Below are 16,196 nucleotides of genomic sequence, written 5' to 3' on the forward strand. Positions count from 1 at the left end.
GAACATTCCTCTTTGCCCCCCCCCCCTTGTGTTCACTAAGTTTAATCCAACCCAACAGTCCTTTTTCAGGACTAATATCTATTAGGTACAAGAGACTGATTGCTAGCTCTTTAACCCCTTAGATGTTTTTCTCCTTTCATTGGGGTGGTGATAGTCTTAATGAGTGGGGGTTTTTTTTGTTTGTGGCGATTAGAGCCCAATAGTCGCTATTGTGAACTTAGGTGTTAGTCATTTAGACTTGGTGATACTTTTTTTTTCTGACATATTATTTGGGGATCAATTCTTCTGCTGGTTAAGGCAGGCAAGATATAGCACTGCTAGAACTACCAAAAAATGCCTAAAATTAATCATGGTAGTTTGGGGTGCCAGTCTTTGGACTTCTAATGCAAACTTTTCCTCTCACTCTTCTTTAGCTAAAACCACCATTTTCCTGATTTCCCATTGGCTTTGAGGTGTCAGCTGAATTTTCAGGATGCTATCTCTGGGACTGGTCCACAGGCCTCTGGTGGTGAGGAGGAAAAAGTTTGGCAGTGCTGACTGGGAGGAGGGAATTTTCGGGTGGCTTCAAGAAGGATGTTTCACCCTTCCCTGATACAAGAGGAAAATCATCAGGGATCTATTGTCACCATACAAGAGGAAGCACAATGAGGATGCATGACAAAGAACGTCTTTGCCGCATTTACTGAAGGTGGCTAGATTTACTGCACTGTAGGCATAGCTGCAAGGGGAAAACCTAGGGGCGTAGTATGGCTGCCCTTCCACAAGGAGGCTTTGGTTTGCCACTTGTTGCTGGCACTGGCAAAGCTGCCCCCTTTTGTATATCACATTACCACATATTTGTGCACCAAAGCAACCCATATTCTTTCCCCTCATTTGCCATAGCTGTCCTAACATTTAGTACATTCTCCTCCAGGCCTAAAGTAAAAGGCAGATGTTCTACACACCAAGGTAGTAGATATTTATTTGTATATTTAATTTTTTTCTTTATCTTTTTTTGTTTATTTTTTATTTTAAAGGGGTTCTAAACCCTCCGGTTGTTTTTGCCTATATCTACTGCTAGCATGCAGTAGATATAGGCAAGAAGTGTAAAAAAAAAACCGCTTAAAATCATTTAAAACTTACCTCGTTATCGCCGCTCGTTCCCGGGCGGAGAATCAGCAACTGCTCGTACGGCCGCAAAGGATCTTGGGACGGGCGCATGCGCAGTTCCGATTCTCGGCCAGGAGACGAGCAGAGACGCAAGGTAAGTCTATGGACGCGTGCACCCGCCTGCAGACACCGCTGGATCGGAGAGACAGGGCAGTCAGCACTGGATCGGAGTGACGTCACACCGCTGGAGGGACAGATGAAAACATGGGGAAAGAAGAGGAAGATCGGAAAAAGAAACATCATTTAAGGTAAGTGCTAACATTTACATGGGGGGGAGGGGAACATTTTTTTGCCTTTAATGTCACTTTAAGTATGGAAAAATCAGATGAGTACAGTGAAACTGTGCCTAGTACATTGCCTTGCAGAAAAATACAAAATACACTGGATTGACAGAGGTGATAGCTACTAGGACTACCGCCTTGTATATGAGAGTAGAGACAGGAATGTCTCTAATGTGTTAAAAAAAGGTTGTTTCTGAAGTGCAGAGAGAATCGGATTGCAGCAGAAAAAATATAGGGGGTTATTCACAAGGAGCTGAAGGATCCAGCCGTAGCTTCGACTGATCCTTCAGCTCTCTTTGGCTGCCGGAGCCCTTTGGTTCAGTCAAACTGAAGAGCTGCTGTACGGGCTATTCACTATAGCCCGTACAGCGGCCGAGCGGCTCAGCCGAGCCAAAGGCATATGCTTTGGCTCGATGGAGCTGAAGTGACACCTGAAGCGGGGTGAATGGCCTACCGAAGGGCCGGCCGTAATCCCTGCAAATGACAGCTGGGCGGAGCCAGCCGTGATCTCACAGCTGGCTCCGCCCAGTTGTAATGACAGATCAGCATCCCCAAATGACCTGGGGGCGCTGATCTGTCATTAAACAATAACAACTGGGCGGAGCCGGCCGTGATGTCATGGCCGGCTCCGCCTAGTTGTTATTCACTGGCCGGGACCTGCTAGAGTTGGGTGGAGCTAGCTGTCACTGCTAGCTCCGCCCAATAGTTTTTTAAAATGTTTTAATTTATTTTTTCATTTTAGCATTTATTTACATTTTTGAAAACATTTTTTAACCTTTTTTTCCCCCCAACTTTTTCAATATTTTCTATTCTGCTCGGTACCATGGTACTGCTGTTCAGCCCCTATGTGAATAGGGGCGAACGGCAGCAAATGAGCTGCCGGAGCTTCGGCTCGACCGATCCAGATGTTGAATCGGCTTAGTCGAAGTCCTTTTGCACTTTGGCTCAGCCGAACATGCAGAGCATGTTTGGCTGACCGAGGTGCAGCCGATGTACGGCTGATTTCAGCCAATGTACGACTGAAATCTGCCGGAATGAATAGCTGAATGTAGTTCGGCTCACTTCACTTCTGCTGGTTTATTCACTCGGCTGCCTTATTCACCGCCTAGTCTTAGAAGAAGGTATGCTGCACAAAGGAAGTAGAAACCACATATACGCGTGTTTGCGATCATATACGCACGTACGCGCATAACAGTACATTAAAATTTCTATGAAGAATTATGCATTCTCGGATTGCATATAGTGCATGCATATACGCGCTGTAGTATTGTGTGGCAATCTCTTGGTAGAACTGGGGGTTGTAGTCACCCAGAACTCTCAGCCAGAGAGGCTGAGCGGTTCCAGGAAGCAAGTTCTTGTACTGGGAAAGAGCTGACTTTGCAGTTCTCTCCAGGATTAATGGATTTGGCACGGGATCCTGAAACTGGGAGATTTCTAAGAGAATTGGGAGGGATGAGATCTCCAGTCCTAGGTCCAGGGTTTAGTAGTAGCCAGCACCTAATGATGGCACACCTGTCCACAGCCCTCATGAAAAGGGTGCTGGCTAATGTTCAGGGCGCCAGCTGGAAGACAAGGGAGGTGTCTGTCTAGGAGTCAGGAGGACTCCATCCAGGAACCAGCCTGTGTGGCAAGTCAGCTGGATACAGCCTGTGTGGGAGAAATTTTAAGTGATAACCTGAAGCCAGTGAGGCTTGGAAACAACAATATTTTGCTGAAAGACAAAGCTGAAGTTATGTTGCAGAAACCCCTGTGAGGGAAGACATCTGTGAACTTTTAAATAAAAGTGGGCAGGAAGTCCTAAAAAGAACATGTTTGCGAGTGGACTCGAATATAGCCAATATACAATTTTGCTCTTGTGTTGCGTGTGCATGAGGTCTTAAACAAGATTGAAAGGACAGAAAACTGAGCTTTGATAGTGATAAGAGCCAAATGCTGGTCCAGACCCAGACCCATTTTACCACCCTTCACTATTATTTTTGTACGTTTCAAATTTTTTACACTATTTACAACTTAACATTAGTGGGTACTAGTGACCACAGATTGAACAATAGCTTGCAATGCCAGGCTGCAGCAAACACAGCAAGCAGGGTACTGTACTGTCTTGTATTAAATAATATTACCACTTTATAGATCACTGGTTTGGCCTCATGTAGAGTTTGCGGTCCAGTTTTGGTCACCAATTCACACAAAAAGATGTCCTTGAGCTGGAGAGAGTCCAGGGAAGGGCAACTAATTAAGGGGCTGGAGGACCTAAGCTATGAGACAAGATTGCTAAATGTAAACTTGTTCACGCTAGAAGTGAGGCGATTAAGAGGGGACATGATTTTAATGTACAAAATGTTTAGCGGTGATGGCAACATCAGCAATAAACTTTTTACTGTAAACTCCATAACAAAGACTAGAGGCCACCACCTAAAATTGGTAGGGAAAAGGTTTAACCACAAGGGGCGTAGAGGCTTTTTTCAGTTAGAGATGTTAAAGTCTGGTACTCGCTGCCACAAGCAGTGGTATCAGCTGAGAGTATTGAATCATTCAAAAAGCATTTAGATACCTTCCTCAGAGACTGTAACATACAGGGGTACAGGTACTCTTAAAAACAAGGTCACAGTGACTCATGTACACACATACACATGCACAATCACACTCAGACACACAAAGGTTGAACTTGTGTCTTTATTTAACCTTAAATACTATGTAACTATGTAATTTTTTAATCTTTTAAATAATATTTTGTTATTTTCTCACGAGGTCATTTGTTTAAGCAAACACAGCGGGCAGGAACAGCAAGGCTATATATGACATGCTTTTAAGCAATCATGGTTCTGGAAAAGTTTTATAGACAATGTCATTTTTTATTTGGGGAGGGAATAGCACAGAATTGGACACATTTATGACCAGATTTAATAGTAATGATGAGTTGACTGATCGGAATGCATGTACCTAAGCTGTCATCATCCCCTATAGGTCAACAATATCCCTAGGGGCAAAGTTATATTATTAAGATCAAATTGTAATGTAATTGGTAGCTAACTTACTAATGGAACTATATTAATAATGTAACTGGTAAACACTGGCCTATTTTGAAAAAAGGTAAAACTCTGAGTGATTTATTGTCAGATAAACTGGTAGTATTACTGTATATAAAAAGACATATAATGGGGTAAGCCCCTAATGGAGTAAATAGGCCACCACAGGTTACTTGATTTGATAGCAAAGGATTTGACAGCAAAGGACCCAAAATCAGCATATAGCAGGTTTTTATCTGCAATATGCTGACAGCGCATAGTTCTGTGCTATCCCCTTCCCACATAAAAAATGACATCACCTAAAAAAAAATTCTAGAGTTATGATTGCTTAAAAGCATTTCATTTATAGCCTTGCTGTTCCTGCTTGCTGTGTAGGGAAACACCCGTCTGCCTGTCTTCAAGTGTGTGTAATGTACTGCTCAGCAGCACTGAATAGTATAGCAGCAACTATCACTCTCTGTAAATTCTCTGGCTGCTCTCCCTATCTACTCTAAGGCCCGGTTCACACCTGGGCGTTTTGTAGCGCGTTCCTGCGCTCTGCAAAACGCTCAAACACCGAAATCCCATTATTTCCTATGGGCTTGGTTCACACCTGGGCGTATTACAGGCCGTATGAAAGCGCTACAAAACGCCCTACGCCCAAAGAAGTACAGGAGCTTCTTTGGGGCGTTTTTGTCACGCGTATCCATTGGGATACAGCCAGGTAGCCCTCGGAAACGCACGTTTGTTGCGCGTTTTTTTAACCGCGAATCGCGGTAAAAACGCGTGACAAACGCGCATATTTGATATGCCTAGGTGTAAACCCAGCCTAGGTCTCTAACACACACTGCCAAAAGGCTGCTGGGAACATTGATTTTTACTGAAGAAGGGGCTGGAACATAAAAAAAACCCCTTATTAATGGCTTTTCTAAGCCATCTGACCACAGTTCAGAGGAGAGGAGGTGTATTAATGGTAATAATTTTCCTGAACCTCAAACAACCTGGGTTAAGGTCCAACTCATATTTGAACCAAATGTTATCCCTACTCAAGGACAGAAAGAGTTGGGAAATATCTGAAATGGGAACAGAGACAACAACAGAAACACTTTAAGTAGCATATAGAGGATAGAACCTCGGTCAAGTTTGTTTTGGTGTCTGTCCTGTCCATTCCCCACATGCACTATATTGCCAAAAGTATTGGGACGCCTGCCTTTACACGTACATGAACTTTAATGGCATTCAAATCTTAGTCCGTAGGGTTCAATATTGAGTTGGTCCACCCTTTGGTGCTATAACAGCTTGAACTCTTCTGGGAAGGCTGTCCACAAGGTTTAGGAGTATGTCTATGTGAATGTTTGACCATTCTTCCACAAGCGCATTTGTGAGGTCAGGTACTGATGTTGGATGAGAAGGCCTGGGTCGCCGCCTCCGCTCTAATTCATCCCAAAGGTCCTCTATCGGGTTGAGGTCAGGACTCTGTGCAGGCCAGTCAAGCTCTCTATGCACCGTTGTTGTGCCAATCTGAAGACCACACGGAATTTGGAGGTCTGTAGCTATTGACTCTGCAGACAGTTGTTGACTTCTGTCCACTGGGCATATGCACTGACCCCGCTCTGTCATTTTACGTGGCCTTCCACTTCATGGCTGAGTTGCTGTTGTTCCTAGTTGCTTCCACTTTGTTATAATACCACTAACAGTTGACCGTGGAATATTTAGTAGCAAGGAAATTTCACAGATGGACTTATTGCACAGGTGGCAACCTATCACGGTACCACGCTTGAATTCACTGAGCTCCTGACAGCGACCCATTTTTTCACAAATGTTTGTAGAAGCAGTCTGCATTCCTAGGTGCTCGATTTTATACATCTGTGGCCATGTAGGTGATTGGAACACCTGAATCCAATGATTTGGAGGGGCATCCCAATACTTTTGGCAATATAATGTACCTTGTCCTTGTGCCACAGAAAGCAAATAGAAAAGGGAAAAAGGAGAAGTAGTGATTTTAACCCTTTTGCATCCTAACCAGAAGGAGAATAAAAGTTTTGGCTGTAGATGGGCTTGTAGAATTCTAATATGTCACAAGAAACTCATTAAAGTGTACGTTTGATCAAAACTTTATATATAGCAGAGCTTGCTCATAAATGCACGTTGTACCCTGTTATTTATTTGTCATACTGCTGTTAGTAGTCAAACATACCTGGTAATCCTGCCAGGATACAGGTATTATTTAGAACACATGATGTACCCAGCTTCACAACGGTTCACAACGGTGACTTTAAAAGGATAGTCAGCATTGTCAGCCTCGGTTGTCAAGTTTGTGGCTGGACTACAGGACAACACACCGACGTTACCAACATTGTTTTAGATTATATCTCTAATGTTAGTGCTCATGGGAAGTATAGGTCTGTGACTGTCTGTATGTGTATCAACACATAGAAATAAAGCACCGCTCCTCCATGGCTTTAGCGGGGTAAAGACAGCCAGGTGCTCGCAGGCGGCAGGAGTGTGTCCTCGCTCCAACCAAACAGGTATATAGTAAAGGAAAAACCCGGCCGCACTCCATTCTGTGCTAAATCAGTCTATTTAACATCTGCCCATGGTCCGCTCCCTTTGACATGTTAAACATTGAAAATGAAAGAAGAAGGAGCTAGTAGAAGCTGTTTGGTTACTATGTTACTATGTGCAACTACTCCAATTCTGTCTGCTCCAGTTTTGATAAATTCCCTCCATTGTGTTTTGTTGCCGTCTGTGTCCCTACTGACAAGTCTTCCCCTCACTTCCCAGCCTGGCAGGATGTGAGAGGATGTATAAAAAGTTTGGGCTGGAGTTAATGATTTTGTATATACTTACAGATATTTGGTGAAATGCAACACTCTACTGGGTAACTAAATAAATACACAGTATATCCCTCTGTTTTAAAATAATAGCATACATAGTTACATTGATATCTAGGTTTAAAAAAGACACGTCTATTTAGATCAACCCTAAGCAAAAATAAAAAAAAGTAATAAAAAACAACAATTTTGTAATGCATGATTTACTCTGCTCCAATAAAGGTAAAAAATGCTTCCTGACGCCCAAAAGGCTGTCAACTGGCTCCCTAATTTATGGCTGCAAATTTCACTTTATCACCTAAGTTAATCTACAAGGCCAATACATTTTACAGTCCCAGGGGTAACCGCCGCATGCTATTTGTAAGGTAAATGCCTGGATGCTGATTCTCAAAAATATCCATACAAATCCAAAGTAGATATAGAGGAACTCACAGGTCTTGCAGGGGAGGTAAGTCAAAGCATCAACATTTGAGTGTCGACATCTTGATAGCGTTCAGTCTTGATAAAGATGGACTGAGCTCCATCGAAATGTTCACGATAAAATGCTGATGCTTTGACTTAACTTCATTGCAAGGCCAATACATTTTATATATCTACTTCATATCAAAACATATCTGTGTACTTTTACACTTTTAGTGCTGCAGAGTTGGATCATCTGCAGTTAAGAAACACAGAAGCTCTGTCTACCTGCTCTAACATTAAATGAATATATACTATAAATATTATAGTATAGATTCTTCACAAAGTGAATTCAAAAGCACTTTGTTTCTGCGGGCTGTCTTTCATCTCCAAAGCAAAAGTGATGGGTGACTGGTCTTTGGTAGAGATTTCAGTCTGGTTTGTGTATATGGAAGTGAACCACCTAATTTGAATTTAAATACAACAATAAATTTGCTGTCATAGTTGGAGTTACTGCCAAGCCCTATCTATGTTAATTGTTTTTTCCATTTAATGCCAGGTGGAAATGAGGTAACTTGCTTTTGACTTCCCAGTTCTAAGTGCACCATTCATTAAAATAATGCTATGCTCATTTGTCACAGTTGTGAATGTGTTTATCCCAAAAACTTTGACACAGAAGGAGTGCTGCTCTAAAATGTACTGAATCAGCGAGGCATCTGTCAAAATGTTTTAATGATAGACTGATTTCTAATATTCATTTACAGCATTAAATCTGGAAATAATACTAGAGAAATAAAGAATGTTGAGAAAAGATGTTTTGTATATAAAAATCAATTAACTTATTTTGAATGGAATACAGATGTGTATACTGCTCTTACATTGGGTAATCATGGGTGGCTTGCGTTCTGTGGCTCTTGGGAATCTCCGCTGTCTTTTTGGTGACAAACTTGTTATAGAGCGAGATGATGCTGAACTTAATTTCCAGCTTCGGAAGAAGACTTCTGTGCACACCAGTAGAGACAACACAGCACAGAGGAGCATCAAAGCAGGAGCTGTCCTCTTCCATACCTTCATCTTAAGAACAATCAAGGCATTGAGACTCTGCAAAAGACAGATACACATGCCAATGTCAGCATATATAGTGGTACAGCATTATATTTTATTTGTGTAGGGAAACTTACAAAAATGTCATTAAATTATAATTACAACATTCGTAGGGATTCTGGCACATTTTCAAAACTGGTCCAATCATGCTTGACCTAATCTGAACAAAATATCAGCTCTACACTGATGTGGCGGGGTGTGTTTCAGACTTCTGCAAAGAGATCACGCCAAGAACAAAGGTCCCTTCTGCAGCATGGTGGCAAGACACTCTACTCAAGGCTGTGATTGCTTTTTAACCACTTCAGTCCCGACAGCTGGCATCCAGCATTAATCCCAGGAGCTGAAGCGATCAGCTCCTGGGCTTTTGATCGTGTTACACAGTGTTCCATAGGAGCAGATAATTTTAAACACAATGCTTCGGCATTGTGTTACAAGTGAAGGGAAGTGACGTCACAATTGACACCATAACACTTGTACAGATGTTCGTCAGAGCTAAAGCAGCACTTACATGCCTTTACCTGCAGCAGCAGATCACTCATATAGTGATCCTTTGCTGCCTGATTGTAGCCAGCAATAGATCACTTTTAGAAAAGATCTATTGCTGCACAGCTGCAAAAGTCTCCACTGACCAGACTGATCCCCCATGAAGAAAAAAAAGTAATGAAGTCTCCTGATCTGACTGACATTCCAGTTTAGTGCATAAGCATCAAATGCTCACGTAAGTAAACACAAATGAGACATTTTTAGTGATCACAAGTCTGTAAAATAAGGGTATTTTTCCTTGGCTTAGCTAAAGAGGTGAAGCTGTGCTGACTCCAAACATCCAATTAAAAGTAAGCGAAACTTGTTTTTGTTTTGTTTTTTTCATTTTCCTTGCACATGATTGGATAGTCCTAAAAATTTAAATTTTCACCACATTCACTAAGTTGAGGAAAAATATCCCTAAAAAGTGAACATCCAAATTACCTTTAGTAAATCAATTCCCTTGTCCTAATGAGAATTCCTAGTTGAACATAGCTGTAAATTGCTGTGGAAGATCAGGCTGTCAGTTTAATTTTCAGTTAGTCATGAAGGATATTTAGGGCTGCAGACCACTTCATTTTAAAAGAAATGCTCTGAATTTTAAGGCTTGTGAAATGTTTTTGTATTTAGGTGACAATTACATGGGTTGCCTATTTGTAATTTTGCCCACAGTTTTACTTTCAAGTCTTGGCAGTTTTGGAATAGACTAAAGCACATTCGATGTTGGGCAATAACCAAACTATTTTAATTATTGGCACTAAGAAGGCATTTTACACTATTAATTGGTATGTAGGATCTACAAATTAAATTCCACTATCCTTTCTCTATGTCCTTCTCAAGAGGACAAGAATGAGATTTCTCCTCTCCCTCCTGTTATTTACTATCTTCATAGAACAGCAAGTGAGATATCAAGATGGATTTATTATGAGAATTACTGCTGTGAATGTGCAAGTTTCTCAAGCACTGTTCATTGATATACCCATATTGCTGTCTAATACCACCTCTGCCAAATATTGGACACAATTATTTATATGGAACTTTTTCCTGGGTACTTTTATTGATAACAATAATGTGAGATCTAAATGTGCAAATACAAGCTTGGAATCTTGGTAGCCAGCTCCAATAGTATAATTTACAAATTACAACAATGGCATTCTTTCTCATAATTTCTTTCAGGTGCCTTTTAAAGAAAGCGATAAGCTTTAGGAGACTATTACAATCTCTACACTGGGGATAGCCAAACGTCGTTTCTCCACCTGTGGTGAAAACACAAATGCCATTAGACATTGTAAGACTCTGATAGCCACGAGCATGGCTCTCAGGGGCAAATCCATGATAGAATTTGTAATCTTACTACAGCTGTAGGTCCGAAGTTCGGCTTCCCCTGCTTTTCACACCATTCAGATGATATGGCTCCGATATGATATTATAAATTTAACCAAACATTTTCTATGTTATTTGGAAGGGGTTTAAAGCTAGAGTAGCATTGAGCTGATGTTTTGGGCTGTGAGGATGTGGAAAAGTAAGCAGGGTAATAATCTGTCCAGATGAGGGACAATGCATAGATCTGTGCTGCAATGAATTTATATGAAAGTACTATACAAAATATTTTATGAGCCACCATAGAAAATCAGACATCACACCCCTATATTTACAGTAACCACAACAAACCAAAGCAATGGGGCTTTAAAGGTGTCATATCCGGAATGAGTGGAACACAAACAAGTCTCACAACAACATACATGTTTTTTTACATTTATTGAAATATATAAAATGTTAAAATGATTAAAATAATCCACTAACACTGGAATATACAGCATGTCACTGCTCCCATTACATTTTATACCATGGCATTAGCCCCCTTGGACCCGAAGTGTCGATGATTAACATCAGCACATTGTATATATAAACTGCTTAACAAACTCTTTTTATACATCAATCTTCTCATGAATATTAACTAACATATTCCTCAATCATATCATTCGTCCATATGTCGTGCATCAATGTGCAGTGGGTCTAGCCTTCTACCCATTTTGCCAAAGCTTCCTCAGGAAGATAGGAGGCAGTCTGAAATATTTATATCATAAACAGGTATACAGATAAACACAACTAAGCCCAACTAACGGGCGTACAGATTTATGTAGCCATCCAACATTCAATATTATGCCAATAAACACCATCTTTTGAGACAATGGTGATGAATGAGTCCACATATCCAGGCTATATCCCCCAACATCCAGGAGGTAGAGAGGGTAGGGAGCACCTAAGAAATCCCAGATAGGAGATGCCTGATAACCATCCATCTGTACCTACACAGATGTTGGGGGATATCCCAGCTCTTTAAAACCCCTACACAGCCTGTTCCTAACCAATTCCCAGCAGGAAATGCTCAAATTGGCCTCATTGCTTTCAACTATTATGTCACACCATTCCTGTCAGTTAAGCAAAAACAGCATTGAATGTTTCCTCTATGTGAGGTTTTCATTCTGTATGGTTTTACAAAGGGCATGACTAAACTTTTTCAGTCTGGCATAAACAACACTAACTGGCACATTATGAGCAATTCTTTTGGGCTTTGCAAAAGGTTTTGCATACAAAAGAGACATTATATTGAAGAGTATGTCCCTGTGTATCCAGAAATGTTGCATCCGGCCAGCACATCCATTGTACACTACATGACACCAAATTTTCCTTTATCAGAATGAGTAGCCTGTGGCCCTTCTGCTACTAAAGTGTGATACAGCAAGTAATGTGCTAAAAGCAGAAATGACCTAAGTCGATTGTTATATTTTGAATAAAAAGACTTGTTCTGTGAAGCTCAGACCTTGGTATTTCATTTATGTCAGCTGTTTAGACAAAATAGACTTCTGTGTGTCATGAATTGACAATAATTCTTTCTAGAACAATCATCCTTAACCAGTTGACATCCGCGGTGTTAAACCCCCTTCCCATCCAGGCCATTTTTCAGAAGTTGTTGTGTATGGAAGTACGCTGAATCCTCGGACATATCTTCTACAAGGAAACAACACCAATTTTTGTATCATAGTGCTTAAAAATATAACCTACACATGTTGTATGCAATAACTACAGGTTAGGTATTGCATTGTCCATTGCATGCGTCTACCTTTACTGTCACAGTATTTTCGAAATAAAAAATAAATCAAAAGATGGGTGAAATAGATGTATGGCTTGTGGCACCCACTTACTAAGGGGCGCTTTTTACATTTCATATACAGGTGAAACTCGAATAATTAGAATATCGTGCGAAAGTAATGGCAGTAAGTGCTGCAAAAGGGGCCCAAACCAAGTACTGAGTACATATGCATGCTTGTACTTTTCAGAGGTCTGATATTGTTCTATGTACAATCCTTGTATTATTGATTGCATGTGATATTCTACTTTTTTGAGGTTGTGGATTTGGGGTTCTTGGGGTTTTCATGAGCTGTAAGCCATAATCATCACAATTATGACAAATCACGGCTTGAACTATCTTGCTTTGCATGTAATGAGTCTATCTCATATATTAGTTTCACCTTTTAAGTTGCATTAGTGAAATAAATGAACTTTGCACGATATTCTAATTATTTGAGTTTCACCTGTATTCATTCTCCACTGAGATCAATCCTTTCTGCCTGGGAAATCTTTTATCAGCTGTGGCATTTTACAATATGTATCCTAAATGTAAGATTACACATGATATTGTTTTCCTTTTTTTGTTGACATTAACTTTAAAGTATATATAAACCTAGTCACTGAAATCTTTAACATACTAATGTAATTTCAAAAGTTACATTCAATATTTTTACATTTTCAGCTTTTATTAAAATAATACCTGGTGATTCTGCCACAAACTCTGCCCATCTCCCATTTGTGGTCCTGCACTGCTATTCTATCACATGGGTGTCCCATGAAGACTACAAGTGGCTGTTTAAACACACATTCTGTGGAAATGATCCACCATTGTCACCATCAGAAACCCACCCTGAGAAATGCCATTCAGCCATAACTGGAGTGCATGCGTGTAGACAGGAAGTGGCTGCAAAGAGGCTGCAGATCCACAGCACTGAAATGCAATTAAATAAGGTGAAAATAATTACTATATTAAAAATAGGCAATTGCTCATGATACACAGTGCTTCAGCAAACTAAATGTAATTCATGTAGGGTTTACATCTGCTTTGTTTACAGATTAGTCTTACAAGACGAAATCATACTGAAATGAGAATGTACATTTATGTCTGTTGGTTGCCTGTTAAGGTAAAACAGTACAATATTTTATATATGACCCTGAAAACAATTTTGCAAGCCCTTGGGAATAATCGTGACACCAAGTACTACCTGTTTCTGTACTATTTCCAGAATTTTGTAGCAGTTGTCCATTTGCATCTTCTGTCTTCCTTTCCATGCCTCAAACAGGTTTCATTTCTTGCAGTTCCCAACATTTTTATCACACAAGGTAGCATTGCATGGTGATGGCAGCTGTTTGAGAATTCGTAAGCAAAAAAATGACTACCAATATGAGATAAAATCCCTGATGACTAACCAAGCCCTTACAATAAAACCATGTGTTATACAGAGAATTGGCCTCGGGTTCATCATAACATGGCTTCAAATAGCCTTTGTATACAGAATTAGTTTTTCCTCTCAAAGAGACATTTGGCACTTATACAAACAGTAACAAAGCTCCTGCAGTATATACTTGACTAACTCTTTGCTAAATTTCCCCAGAGGTAAAGCACACTGAAATCATTTCAGAATAGAAGAGTCAGGCACTTTGCACATAATCCTGACACCTCCCAGCTGCTGTCTCTATCCTTTACAGATTACAGCAGTATGCCTTCTTCTCTCACTCAACCAACAGAGGGATGCTGATAATGTCTAATATTTTCCACAGACCTTGGAAACCTGTGCTTGCTGAGCCTAGCTAAACCAAAGGTACCCCTGCTCCCTAGCCCCACCCTACTGCAAACAATGAACTAAACCAATTCCCTGTGTGGTAACACAACATGCTGGGTCTGAATTCTCCGAGACAACTGGCATGGTCACCTTATTAAACAAACAAAAAAAAGCTTTCTGAGTATATACTGTTTTAGTACCATGTCTTGTTAAACATAATAAAATTTGCACCAGCTACTAATATATATCTGCATTTTCACATTATATATTATGTTTATTTACATAACACATAGTAGTTATGGAGCAGAAATATCATTTTTTTTGGCACTGCTATGTATACTAGTATCAGCTATGGCTCAGCATGTGCGGTGTACACCCAAAAAAAAAAAAAAAAAACAACAACATTTACTAGGAGGCAGGTACAAGTTTGTTTTTTTGCCAAAAGAGACTTTGAATGTCTTGCCTGCCAAAACAATGTATTCATTTTTGGGCGACTTTTGTTCTGCTTTAAGGAGTTTTCTGTGGGAGCTGCCCTTCTCTGGATTAGTTGATTTCTCTGGTCAGGACAGAGCATATCAGTATGCATGGTGTGGTGTAGCACACTTCAGCAGAGACCTGAACAGTGAGAGGTTGTGTTTTCAGAAGTTGGTTTCTAAATTCCCCCAGCATGGGAAAGAATGGCACCATTGGCCGTACTCCCTCGGAGGCCATCGAGCATGTCTAGCCTGTGAAGGAGACGAGTCACTGGTAGTCTATGCGGAGTAAGCAACCTAGGACAATTTATTTAGATGGAAACCCTTGAACACTGAAATTGAGAAATAATTGCTGCTGTTTATTCTGTTGTAAAGGAAAGATCCAGTGAAGTGGACAACAGCTGAGTGAAGTTTGATTTTCATACATACCATAAAAGAATACCTGTCTAAGGGAATAGTGGCTGCAGAGAGGCTGAGAGTGCAGAGATGGTGAGGACCATGAGGAACAGCACAGGCCAGGTAACCTTGGGTTGAGGCAACCAAATATGGTGGGCTTCACAATGGAAAATACTTTCAGGGTTATTCACAAAAGGGTCAAGAGTTTTGGGAAGGCAGGAGAAATAAACAATCTAGTCCAAAATAGCTGATTTCCCAAAAATTCTCCAATTCATCACACTCTTCAGTTCAGCTATGTTGTCATAGATTGTTCACTTCTCCTGCTTTCTCCAAAACTCTTCACCCTTTTGTGAATAACCCTGTTTGTTTTCCCCTGGAGACCCAGAGAGAGGGAGAGATATGGGTGATGTGCTATCTGTGTGGAACAGGTGAAGTGGTGAAGAGCTTGTGGTCTGCTGGGCACTTGGCTCAAGGAGTATAGCACGCTGAGAAGGGAGTGTAAACTTAGGGGTCTATTCACTATGCTGCCCGTACAGCACCCCCTCGGTTCTACTGTCCTGGGGCCGAAGCTAGCCAAAGGATCGGCCGAAGCTACGGCCAGATCCCTCGGCAGCTTCGTGAATAGACCCCTTAGGGTTTTACAAAAACTGGGAAGCTGCAGTGAGAAGTGTCTGTGGAGAAGCATCTTAAAGTATAGTTAAACACCCGTTGTTTTTTTTTTTTTTTGCATATATCTACTGCTAGCAAACAGTAGATATATGCAAAAACATAAAAAAATATAAAAAAGTTACCAAAAAGGTAATTACTTACCTTTGTCACCACCGCTTGCTCCCGTCTGAAGATGAGGAGCTTCTCGAGCGGATGAGCAGGATGATGGGGCGGGCACATCATGGGCAGTAGAGATCTTCAGCGGGGAGAAGAGGAGAGACACAGCGAAGGTGAATGCACGCAGCTGTGAGAGTGCATGTGGGACAGACACCATGGGACCCAAGGAGTCTGCACTGAATCAGAGACCGGCACCAGCCGGAGGGACTTCTCCATACAAGTGGAAGGGAGATGATTGGATCAAGAGGCATCATTTAGGGTAATTCTATAAAGCAGCATGGGGGGGGGGGGGGGGGAGATTTTTTTTTCTTTA

At 41.0% G+C, this 16,196-nt stretch overlaps 1 protein-coding gene across 1 annotated transcript in view; it reads right to left on the reverse strand.

Annotated features, from left to right (window-relative positions):
* The window catches only part of NRTN (neurturin), a 140,439-nt gene that overhangs the window by 7,836 nt on the left and 116,407 nt on the right, over nucleotides 1–16,196 (reverse strand). The window contains exon 2 of the mRNA XM_018559696.1: nucleotides 8,547–8,769. Coding sequence (XP_018415198.1) covers nucleotides 8,547–8,742 — 196 coding nt within the window. The 5' untranslated portion in view covers nucleotides 8,743–8,769. The remainder of the gene's footprint in view (nucleotides 1–8,546; nucleotides 8,770–16,196) is intronic.

This window comes from Nanorana parkeri, unplaced genomic scaffold, assembly GCF_000935625.1.
Source record: "Nanorana parkeri isolate BGI_ZX_2015 unplaced genomic scaffold, ASM93562v1 scaffold412, whole genome shotgun sequence".
NCBI classification, from domain to species: Eukaryota; Metazoa; Chordata; class Amphibia; order Anura; family Dicroglossidae; genus Nanorana; species Nanorana parkeri.